This window comes from Ursus maritimus, unplaced genomic scaffold, assembly GCF_017311325.1.
Source record: "Ursus maritimus isolate PB19 unplaced genomic scaffold, ASM1731132v1 scaffold_9, whole genome shotgun sequence".
NCBI lineage: Eukaryota > Metazoa > Chordata > Mammalia > Carnivora > Ursidae > Ursus > Ursus maritimus.
The window spans coordinates 15774523-15787014 of NW_024427107.1; the positions used below are offsets into that span (position 1 = coordinate 15774523).

At 37.1% G+C, this 12492-nt stretch overlaps 1 protein-coding gene across 1 annotated transcript in view; it reads right to left on the reverse strand.

The window, feature by feature from the left end:
* The window catches only part of LOC103677513 (cytochrome P450 7B1), a 28632-nt gene that overhangs the window by 11938 nt on the left and 4202 nt on the right, over nucleotides 1–12492 (reverse strand). Inside the window, exons 2-3 of the mRNA XM_008706764.2 lie at nucleotides 7872–8459; nucleotides 7175–7381 (exon numbers count right to left, since the gene is read on the reverse strand). Of these exons, the coding sequence (XP_008704986.2) occupies nucleotides 7175–7381; nucleotides 7872–8459 (795 nt within the window). The remainder of the gene's footprint in view (nucleotides 1–7174; nucleotides 7382–7871; nucleotides 8460–12492) is intronic.

Genomic DNA, 12492 nt, shown 5'->3' on the forward strand with positions numbered 1-12492 from the left:
TTAAACATGATCTCTATCTGTAAATGTTTTATAAAACTTATTGTGCATAATGGATTGTTAATTTATACTAACATTTAGCAGGTAATAGGACCCTCTACTTATTAAATGCATCGTAGAGAAACGGCTATCAAGAATGCAAATATTTTGCGGATAATTTACACCAGGCACCACAAGGCGCCAACCATTGCGATTGTGACGGAGATAAGGCTGCCTGTGTTTTATGAAGAACTGAGCTTTACTAACCGGTGTACAGGAGGAAACTGGCTTACGGAATCCCACCATGAATTTACAATTCAGAGCTGGAACTACCTTCTTCACCTGGCTAGGACAGATCTGTTTCTCTTTTCTGGATCTAAAAATATTCTGATTAAAAATATTCTGATTAAGTATCCCTTCTGAGCAAAAAGCTGGGGAATGTGTTGAGCTAAGATGCTTTACCATGTAACTGTGAAGGAAAATGGCAAACGAAAGATGTGCCAGTAGAAAAAGGCATGTGCACGTTCTCTTTTGCCCTCAGATCTCCATTCTGGCTGTAATAATCGACAGATGATTCTCATTTGCAGATTTAAAGCATCGAAGCAGCGCATGGCAATCAATAATGCATGTAACGATGCAAACACAAATAAGCACATCCAAGTTTCTGCCTCACACTTAGGCCATGTCTGTATATGTGGAATGAATGTACTGTGACATGGCCAGGCTGTTAATTTGGGTCATCTTAATGATTGGTGCAGACTGTCACACCATCTGATTAGCCATGGTGATCAGTGGACAGCAGTGATGGCTGGAGCGGAATGGACAGCCAGGCCCCCCCGCGCACCACTGGGGCCGAACACGTGGGCGGTCTCACAAAGGTGGACAAGAAGGGGGGAGAGGAGGATCTGAGGGCTGCGGTCTAGAAGGTGCAAAGAAATGGAGTGAGGCTCCAGATGTGTGTGCATTTTTACATGACTGCCTTTAAGACAGGTGAGAAGGCAAATTAGAAATTATAATAATCACGAATGCTGGGTTGAGCGTCCGATTCTTGGTTTCGGCTGGGGTCATGCACGATCTCAGGGTGGTAGGATTGACCTCGTGCCAGGCTCCCTGCTCAGTGGGGAGTCTGCTTGAGATGTTCTCTCTGCCCCTCCCCCTGCGCATGCTCTCTCTCTCTCTCAAATAAATAAATATTAAAAAAAAAGAAATTGTAATAATCAGATAACTTAAAGCAAGTGACTAATGTTTAGCTCAACAACTGTATTTTAAATAAAGTTAAGAGTAAATCTGAGTTGGTATAAATGTCTACTGTCACTTTGCATTGCAGATACAACCTTTGGTTTCCTGTTAAAGTATATAGAAAAGTAAATTTAACATTTATATGTTCAATAAATGTTTATTAAGGTCCTACTCTGTTCAGGGCCCCAGACACTGCTACTGGTTAAAAAAAGAAAGAAAGAAAAAAGAAAACACAGCATATGGATTTGGCCTTCATGGACACTGTCAAAGTAGTTCAAAGTTGGGAGGTGTGTATAAACAGGAATGCAGCACAAGATCCTAGAGAGGATTCTGCACAATTTCTGAGTAGATACCTCTAAAGATGGCATTCAGAAAGTCCATTTTAGTAGAAAGTTATTTTTGGTACTGAGCTGAACTTTCCCTCCTTTTAATTTCTTCCCTTTCAAAAAGACAAGGGCAAAAAAAAAAAAAATTCTAATCCCTCTTCCACGTGACAGCCCTTTAAAAATATTTAAAGACAACCATCATGTCATTTTTAAATCATATGTCAGAGACAACGTGGCCTTCAGTCTTTTGACATCCTGCCTCTCAGAAGGTGGCAAAAGTGGGTGTGGTGTTTCAACTAGAAATGTAGAGACGAACCACCTTGCTGACCTTGCATACCAGACTTCTATTAATGTTTTGTTGGAAGCAGAGGAACAACAGATTTTGAAATCATATCACCACTCTCTTGTCTTAAGCTTTCTGATATTCCAGAGGTTACCAGCCCTGGCTGCCCATTAGAATCACCTGAAATGGTTTAAGAAAAAATAAACGCTCCATTCCAGACCAATCGAATCAGTACCACTGGATTAACTAAACCTTTAAATTAGTGGGTTTGAACCTTGGTTGCACATTAGAATCACCTGGGGGAGCTTTTAAAGCCATCAGCCTGCACCCCAAACCAGTAAAATAAGAACGTCTGGGGGTGGGACGAGGTCTGAGTAGTTTTTATGGCTCCCCAGTTGATTTCAATGAGTAATCAAAGTTAAGAACCACTGCTTTAAACCCTTTTCTGCTTAGCCACACGTTTCCTCATCCTATGCTTAGGCAGTTGATGCTTGACCCAAGTACAATTCTTGGCCTTCTCATTGTTTCCCCTCTCAATTCCTGTTTCCCGTAGTCATTGTATCATCTAACCCTCTTAGCTCTGGGCTGAGCTGAAAATCTGATACACATCCAAATCGGCCTTTTTCACTTTTTGACCGATGTCTCCTTACCTAGAAAAATCTCACTGTCTGATCTCTGCTGTACCCCTTTGTGAAAGATACCTTTCCCTCCTTCTCCAGATAGACGTTTCTAAATGAAGAAGAATTTATACCTCCTGAGTATACCTATTGGAAGAGAGGATTTTATTAAATTTACTGTCTAAATTATGTATGATTAAAAAAAATTTATTGGAGAGAGTGTACATGTGCCAGCAGGAGGACGGGCAGAGGGAAAGAACCTCAAGCAGACTCACCACTGTGAGAGGAGCTGGATGTGGGGCTTGATCTCACGACCCTGAGATCATGACCTGAGCTGAAATCAAGAGTCGGACGCTTATCTCATTGAGCCACCCAGGTGCCCCTGTATGATTTTTCAAATACACAATTATTTTTAATATTGAGTGAACTTTTTCAAAATAACACCCACAATTGTGATAAACAACCACATTAAGATGTTAATGATAAGGAGAACTGTACGTGTGTGTGTGGGGGGGGATTATAGGAACTCTATCATCATTGTAATTTTTCTGTAAATCTAAACCTATTCTAAAATGAAAAATGTGGGTTTTATTTAAAAAACACCCACAAGATTCTGATGTGAACCTCTAGCCACATCCTTACCCTCAAACTCAACTGCATCTGAGAATTAGTGATCCATATCCTTGTAAAACAGTGGCCAAGGTCCTTGGTATAGCTCTGGAGCACTTTCCCCTTAAAGTGACACTATTTATGGGTTAGCATTTAAGTTGGACCCAGCATCAATTTCCGGTTCTGCCACAATCTAGTTGTATGACTTGACTTGGTTAACTAATATTTCTGAATCTTGTTACCTAATAGTTAAATGAAGATAATAGTACTTGAGGGTTAAATAAGTTAATATATGTAAAGCACAGTGCCTACCACATAATAAACTAGTTGTTAATATTGTCATTCATACTGTCTCATCTGGAAATTAAAAATATAGTTAACTCTATCGTCATCTTGTTCAAATGATCTGATCTTGTACATGTGCATATCATGGCTAGCTTTATCAAGATACAAAGAATCCCTCTGCCCTCTCAGCTCAGACAATGAAAAAGGACTCCAAGGATTCTGCTACCAGACAAGTCCGAGAGAGAGGCATGGGTGTAGCCAGAAAACCCTTTGCCTCCATGAAAGTTATTTAGCATCCTGATATTTTTCTCATCTGTAAAAATCATGACAAAATAATCACTGCCCTAGTCCCCCGGTATTTTGGCGACGATCACATGAAACAACGTTTGAGTCCATTAAATTGCCTTAAAATTTTGCGGTCATTAATATATTTAATATCGACTACATCTGATACTCATTATTTCTTATTCAAGGATCTTTATCTTTTCCAACTGATCATTTCTTTCTGTTTCTTCCTGCTCACTAATTGCAAACAATGGGCTCAGCAATTTTTGATAGAATTTCGTTGGAGAATCACTGCAGGCTTATAATTCTAGGGCTAAATTTTATAATATATGATCTCCTTTTAAGAAAGTATTGCAAACTTTGCTGAGCTTTGGTTTTCTAGCACCTCCTTTTATTCCAACATCCCTCACTACCGCCATGTGCGCGACTGTTCTCATTTTGGGGATATGTAATTGAACACAACTAGGTGCCTGCAGTTCACCTGAGTTATGCAGTTATTCAGTTCAGAAGTTATAATCCACTTTGACTTATGTTCTTCTTACTTAAAGCAGGTTTGTTTTTTTTCGTGTGTGATGCCCAGAAAGCACGCCTGTGGGGTAAGGTAGACCTGAAATTGCAACCAGCTTGGTTCACAAATGACTGAAAACGAAGAACACACATTGTAGGGATGGCATTGAGAGTAAAGATTATTTTGGTGAGAGCAACAGATGACATACATTGAAGCCATACTTCTTAAGTTACGTATATACATCATTTAGGTCAACGTGGAAGTCAGAAGTAGTACTCAGGTGAGATTATTAGTATCCATTTGTCAAAATTCCAATTTTGAGAGCTTCCTCTCCTTGCATTCTCTCTGTCTTATCTTCTCTCTGACTCCTCTCCTCTCCCTTTCCTTTTCCTGTCTTGGAAATGTATCGTTCTAAATCCTACCTCCAGCCCAGGTTTTTCTTTTCGGGAAAACTGAAAAGTTCTTACTTTTCTCTCAGGGTTTCTCAAACTTCTGTTCTAACAGCAACTCTTCCTATTGAGATTTAGGCCCCCACTGACGTTTATCTGCGCCTCATCGTAGTTACTAACTCAGGAATAAGGCACTCATTTCTTTGGCATTCTCACTTTCCTTTCAACCTTACTTTATAATCAATGTATGCTGACATGCAAAATCTTTCTTTAAAAAAAAAATCTTTTTTCTTCTTCCTGGTTAAAAAAACTTCTTCTTACTAGTTATAAAAAAAGCAGCATTCATTTCATGCTTGTGATCTTTTTCTTTATAACACTAAAAATTCAAGATATCTTTCTTTATAAAGAAATGTACTTAGAATACCTAGACCTCTGTCCTGAAGGGCATGAAAAAGGGGAAACACATACACCCACAGCATGGGGTACACTGTAAATATCTAATCCTGTAAATTTTCCCTTTGTACGTATAGTTCATACTCTTCTGATCTAGAGAAATACTCACAATTGAACTATAACTAGATGCAGAGGTTGTCTGTTGTGTAACTGATTCGTATACAAATTTGTTTCAATCTGCATAAAACTGTCTATCTCATGTAAGAAAATATGCACATGATTTTCTAGATTAAATTCTCATAATGAACCACACTGGCCTCTGCTGGTAACCAAGGTCACGATGAACAGACGTCCACCTTTCCTAGATTGCTGAACGTGCTGCCTTTATCCAAGTAGGTCTACACTCTCTTGGGGTCGTTATTGTTCATTTGTTGATGAGAAGGGAGCCATAAATTCACGAGGGCTCCAAGCATGAAAATCTCTAGCTCTAGTTATGGACTTAAATGGACCTAAACTATAACTCTGGAACTTGCCATTTCTTCTGGTCAAATAAACTTAAACATTTCTGTTTCAATGCCGTCATTTTAAAATGATCTTTTCTTTCAACAAGACACTGAGAGTAAGAAGAGAGTTGATGAATTTCAATTACATTTTTAAAAGTAATAACTGTGTACAGAATACAAACACTTATTCCTTTTATTTGCTTTACTTCCCAGTAGGCATCATCTGATTCAAAAAATACCACTGAAATCACTTGAATACATGGGAAAGCAACCTTGATTTTCATAGAACTAGAAATCTTCTACCCTGAAAATACTGCGTATCCATGTGAAGTTACTGCCCAGAATTTTATGCAATTTTTTTGGATTTGTTCACCAATGATTCTGCAAAGAAAACTGAAATAATATTTGTATTTTAATAATGTTGGGATTATTTTCTTTCACCAAGCAAATATAAAATGACTTTGCTAATGTACGCTAAAAGCAACAAACTAGAAAGTGACACATCTATCCCAATTGGTTGAACAAGCTGACCAACTGTCAGTACAAGACAAGCTTCCTGCTATTGTCTCTGATGGGTCTTAGCTTACTCAGTGGGAACATTCTCTAGAACACATGGGCCATTCCTTTTAATGTTGCCCAATAGTCAACACTACTCAAGATCTGTAAATTCTTTGCTCCCAGAAGTTCCTATCAAAGAACATGGAACACACTTAAAAGATAAACAATTGAAGCCAACATAGGCTAAAATACTTGCCTACATTATCAGAGGAGTGAAGCAACAGAGATATATAAAGACTTACTCTTACATGCGTCCAAAGGGTCTTGGGTTATTGTATAGTAAAGAATACCGCAGGGGGAAATGTCAATATTGGAAGCGACAGAGAATAACTCATTGATATGGAATTTAACCTGAGGAGTTAAAGTTTATTCACATAAAGACATGAAGCATCTTATCAAAGCCAGTAAAGGAGAATGAAATCCATTGTCATCAAAAGCTCACGTCACTGGCGTACAGGTCTATGTAGAAATGGAAAAATGAGTCAACTCCTGACCTCAAACATATTTGAAATAGTGACCATGCAAATCTCACGAGTCAGTGAATATTTTATAAAATATTGACATTTCACATGGAGTAATTAGTAGCTGTTTCTTCTTTTCCTCCCCGTCTTCCTTTTTTTCCTACCTTCTTCCTCCCCACTCTCTGCGTCCCCGTCCCCCCCCCCCCGCTGCCAACTACATTTAAATCAAGAAGTTCCAGTGGAAATCACTTCTACTACATTTTTGAGAATCCTACACTTCCAGCTGTATAAAACATCCTAACCTCTGCCCGAAAATATAGACACCATCTTAGGGAAGAATAAATACATCTTGTACACAAGTTGCCTTTCAGAAATACTTTCTTTTTCAATCCCCAAATGCCTCTCTTGTCAAGATAGTGTAGCAGTGTTTGGGAAGCGTTAGCACACCAACAGATGCTCAGAATCAAATGACTTAATGGGCATAAACTTTTTTTTCAAATAATTGCAAAGCTTTGGGTTAGCCTTTTGCATACCTTGCATAGTTAATTACCTAGGCCTTAATGTTTACATGTAATGAGAGTATCTACAGCTATAAACTACATAATTTATAATTGATGTAAATGGGTGTTATTATGTCAATTAGGCAGCTGTGTCCTCCACCTCTTGGTAAACAGCTTTGAGTGATAAACTGAGTTTGCAGAGAGGTACCTTCTTTTCTTCATAACAGATAAAAATAAATTACCTAGGTAGACCAGGCTGTCCAATTGTTCTCTGGTGAGGTGGATGGGAAATCCAGACCCTTTCTTTTGACCTGTTGACTGCAGCAAATGGTCAATTTCGTCACGTAGCACTGCCATAGCTTCTGGGTGCTGTAGGAGGTAATACACAGCCCAGAACGTAGTTGGAATAGTGTTTGTCACAGAAGCCCAGAGAAAGCCTAAATGATGTGCTGGGAGAAAATAAGTGAAAAGGAAGATTAATAGCGTTTATTACACTGATTAGATTTGCAGTGTGCTAATTAAAAGATGTTAGGACACAGACCCAGCCAAGGATCAGTGCATGCTAATGAGGACCAATAGGCTTCTGAAGTCTAATTTTCTGCTTAATGAGAATAGTTTAAAATGTAATGTGCGCGTGGGGGGTGGGGAGGTGGGGGACGAGATAAGAGGAGTAAATGCAGCTTAGTTATACTCTTTCTCATTATCTCCATTAAATATCTTGTTTTACCACCTCAGCAAAAAAAAAAAAAAAAAAGAAAAAAAGAAAAGAAAGAAAAAAAAATCAATTATCACAGAGGGTTGTTTCAGAGTAAAACATTTTATCATTAGCCAATTAGAAAGAGCATAAAGATTTTCAAGGTCACCATTTTGTCTTTTTATTTCAAAGGTCTATTGTAAATTATTTTATTTTAGACAAGTAATCATTCAGAAGTTTCTTACCTCCTATTTCAAAGTCCTCAAGCGTATAGTATTTCTCCAGGATATCTTGCCTCCTTTGAACAACTTCTGACCATTCTTGTGTCTTAGCTAAGTGTTCTGATGTCAAGCATGTTATAAGTTTCTTTCTAATAGACTTGACATTTCCTAGAAGCTCTATGGGTATGTCTGATATTAAATATGGGAATTTGTCATCGAATTTCAAGAAATCATCTCTTAGCTCAGTAATAAATTTTTTCCGATTGCCAGCAAGAGATTTTCCATATATGGTTGTGAACGTGACCTCAAATATTACTGAGCTGCAGAACGTCAACAGGTTTGCTGTGTCCCAATTGGTGGTTTTTAATAGCTGGAGTTCAAAAACTTGTTTTAAATTCTGCATCATGTTTTCTGTGAGTATATCCAAAGATGTCCCTCGTAAAAGATGATAGCAACCATGAAGGTCATCGTTCAGGTCATCATTGGTTGCCAACTTTTTGATGCAAAATACTTTCCTTAATAGTTTATTAGTGAATATCCGAAAGCTTAATTTGTGACTTTTCATTACTGACTGGTACTGAAAAGGGTCCAGGATAAATGTTATATACTTTCCTAAAAGAAATAAATGAGAATATGAGCGCAGTTGGGAGCAAAACAAACAAACAAAATACCCGAAATTTGAAAATATTTTAATCAAAATTACAAAGACCTTAATAACTAACATCTAGGAAGATGCAAACTTTAATAAAAATCTATATGTTCAGAGTCCCCACATGTTTCCTTTAAAAATGCAAGGCAGTGGGAGAAACTCTCATATTCTTAAGTTCTGAAGGACTTTTAAAAAGATACTTTTTAATTTTCATTAAATATCCAAATATTTAAACTACTCTTGAAAATCCTCAGAATCCTTTGACTTAAATATTTCTCATATTTTCCCTAAAAATACAAACAGAAAACAAACATCAAACAAACAAATCAAATTACTATTTACATTTCACAGAGAGCCATTTCATACTTGATATCATCTTAGCTTTGGTTGGATATGATAATTTCAACTCAGACAAACAAAGATGTGGTATGAAGCAGACACTCATGAATTAATGTTTAGTGTGACACTAATACCAAATCACAAATGCCAGCATTTTCTTATTTATAGATGAGAAAATAGTGGTTCATAGAGATTTAGTAGCATATCCAAGGTTACCTACTGATCTGTGACTAAGACAGGACTCCAAATGAGAGTCTGTCCATTCATGCATTGTGAATGGACATTCATTCCTATAGTCAACATTTACGGAGTTTCAGATACTCGTTTGGATCTCTTTCTTCTTAAGATAAAAAGATGTAAAGAAATAATTCTAGCAGAGGTGTGAACACAAGGTAAGGGAAGCAGAAAGGGAAATCTGCTTTGGTCTGCCCAGAGTTACCTATCAGCAAGTGTTCTTTGAGGTGGTGACATTTGGTCTTCTCATAGATCAGTGTTGTCCAAACTTACCCAACTAAAGGACACAGGGTGCTGGTCATAAATACAGATTCCTGCCTGCTTCTGATTCCTAAGGTTGAGACGTGGGACCTACGAGTCTTTATTTTTGACAGGGGTCTGAAGTGATTAAAGGCAGCCGAATGAGGAACATAATCATACTTTGGTAGGGCTCTCAAAACCGGTGGAACCTTGGAGAGCTCCCAGCTCTCCCCTGCTCCCTCCAGAGCCTGCACAGGAAGTCACTCCCCATGCGCTGTTCTTTTCCTTACACGGTGCTGATTTCTTCTCACGAGAATGCTGTTTTAAGACTCCTGATTATAAGTATTATGCAAATAGTATTTCATAATGGCATTTAATCAATCTTTCTTTCCAAAGAACACAAATGAAGTTCAGATGATCCTACAAACTGTAATGCAACTGTAACGCAATTGCCTTCTAGAAAACAACTAGTAGACATTAAAGTTGTAGGATCATTCACACTTTCCTCTTCATTTTATCATTCCTCTGTGTGTGTGTATGTGAGTGTACTTTCTTAGACCAACAACGCCTCACTTGTTATTTATTGGTAGCTCAAGCGTCATAGAAATTAAATTCAATGTGTTACAGGGTTTAGAATAAAGTTTTGAATAATTTTCAACCTAATTCTTGAAACAGGATAAATGTGTTCTTGTTTTACAATTTTAAAGCAATTTAAGCTTTTAATATACATTCACATACATGTGCTATGATTTTTTTTCTAAAAATAAATCCTATGTCTTGAATTTTATTCACCATATTTCTCCTTGATTTATTTAATAAGGTGGGCCAATCTAGGAATGAGGGTAAAGCTAGAAGTGGCTATTCATTCTGGTCAGATCCCAAAGCTGCATCTATAAAGTAAGCTGGATTTTTTCCCCTTAGGGAGAGCAAAAAGGACTCAACTGGATTGGAGCATATTTTATGACACCTGCTTTACCATAGCATCTTAATTAAATAGAATTGCCAGCATCTGCCTGACAAATAATTGAAAAAAAAAGAGTGAATTCTCTCATTTAGCAAAAGAGATAATTTTAGGCAAAAGCTATGTATTTTCACAGGTGGTGATTCATACTTTCCTCCTTTCACCAAATGAGAAGATTTTGCTAAATATCTTTAGGGTTATTTTAAATTAGCCACTAAAATGCAGAGAATGTATAAAAGGTTCAGTTTGTAAAACACACAATTTTTAGGGAATATTTTGAATTTTTCCTACTTATTTTCTACATTCATTAAAATCTAAGTGGAAAGATAAAACTATTTTCAGCCAACACAGCATAAGCTACTGGCCATTGGCCTGCTGAAGTAGAGGCTGTGTGTGTGTGAGGGGTTTTTGTCTACAATTTGTCACAAATACACATACATTCCCCTCTCTCTTCCCCTCGGGGGTAAGGGTATGGGAAGAAACTATGAGATTTATTTCAACTAAAAGAAATAAAAGCTAAATGTAGAAAAACTGGTTCCAGTTAGCAGCCAATTATTAATAGTTTTTTTTTTCTTTAATGAGTGGTTATTGCATATAGGTTCTTTTTAAAAAAATCGTTACTGATTAGTTAAAATCAATTTATTTGTAGATAAAATTCTCACTCTTCAAGGCTCTTTATACTCCAGGATCTGTATTTTCTCTTTCTCATTCTTATTTTAATTTCTTCGACCTCAAGGCATTGTGTTTTATTAACTATCTTTCTGAGTAAGATGCGGATTGCTTTAAAAGTAGACGTTTTGATTTTCTGGATTTTACTTTTCAAGTGGGTTTGGAAGTACTAATAACCCTGGAGATGTTAGTTGGCTTTCCAACTTTTAATCTTCAGTATAAACAATTTAAGCTAAGTTTTCCAAAATTAATATTAATTTAAACCATCTGTCCACCATCTGCTAATGTGAGATGCAAAACCAGAGTTTCTTTGTAATCTTTAATCAGACAGTTAGGAAAACACATATACATTCATAAAATGAATTTAAATTTCTTAACAAAGGAAATCTGAAGTTATTCTGAAGGCCATGTATTCTTGGAGCGAAATTAACTTTTGCTCCAGTGTGATTTTATGTAAATGAATACCAAGTGTCGATAGGCAGCTCGCCTAGTTTACCAAGATCACAAGGTAGAAACAATATCCATTGCCATGTTTCCAAAAGAGAAAAGAATGCTGTCAGTAGTTGATATGCAATATTGATTTAAAGAATTTCAGAGTTTGCCATTGTCTCAAATAGAAATGTCAAAATGGGGCTCACTTCTGCAAAAAAATATAAATATATATAATATGTAATAATGTATATAATATATAATATGTAACATATAAAATCATCTTTTTGAGCAGTAAATTTGAAAGGGGGTCAACATTTTTAAAACTTTTTTTTTTTAAAGATTTTATTTATTTATTTGACAGAGAGAGAGACAGCCAGCGAGAGAGGGAACACAAGCAGGGGGAGTGGGAGAGGAAGAAGCAGGCTCATAGCGGAGGAGCCTGATGTGGGGCTCGATCCCAGGACTCCGGGATCACGCCCTGAGCCGAAGGCAGACGCTTAACGACTGAGCCACCCAGGTGCCCCGGGGTCAACATTTTAAATGTCTTCTTTGCCAATAATTTTATTCTCTTCCCTTTTCAGAGCTGACTGGGGCTTAAGATTTCAACTCTAGCATTCCTGTATAACTTGCACATGATCCTTGACTAACTCAGCAGCCTTTCTACTTCTTTCCAAATGACTTCTTTTAGGAAGGTGGAGCTACAGGATGCGAAGTACATCAGAAAATGTAAAAAAATTAAATCACTCACCCTGATGTCTTATATATAAAAAGTTTGACATCGGGATGCATATAAATTGGATTTTGACGCTTTCATCTCAGATATTTGGCGCTATACAGCGGCAACATCCGTGGGAATCCAGAACAACTATTTGGAGTATTTACATTTAGAAATGCCTTGTCAGCAAATATAAGATACATTTAGGTTTAAAGAGATTTTCCATAATTATAAGCTTTCAATGTCCATGCTTAGTTTGTTCTTCCAAAGAATTTTTTAGAAGGTCAAGCTGAAAATATTTGTTGGAAAGAGGAATGTGAACCAACTTTGTATTTTCTGAGGATGACCACATTACACGGTCCCCCTCTTATTAGGGAGATTTCACTAGCTGTTGACAATGATGTAC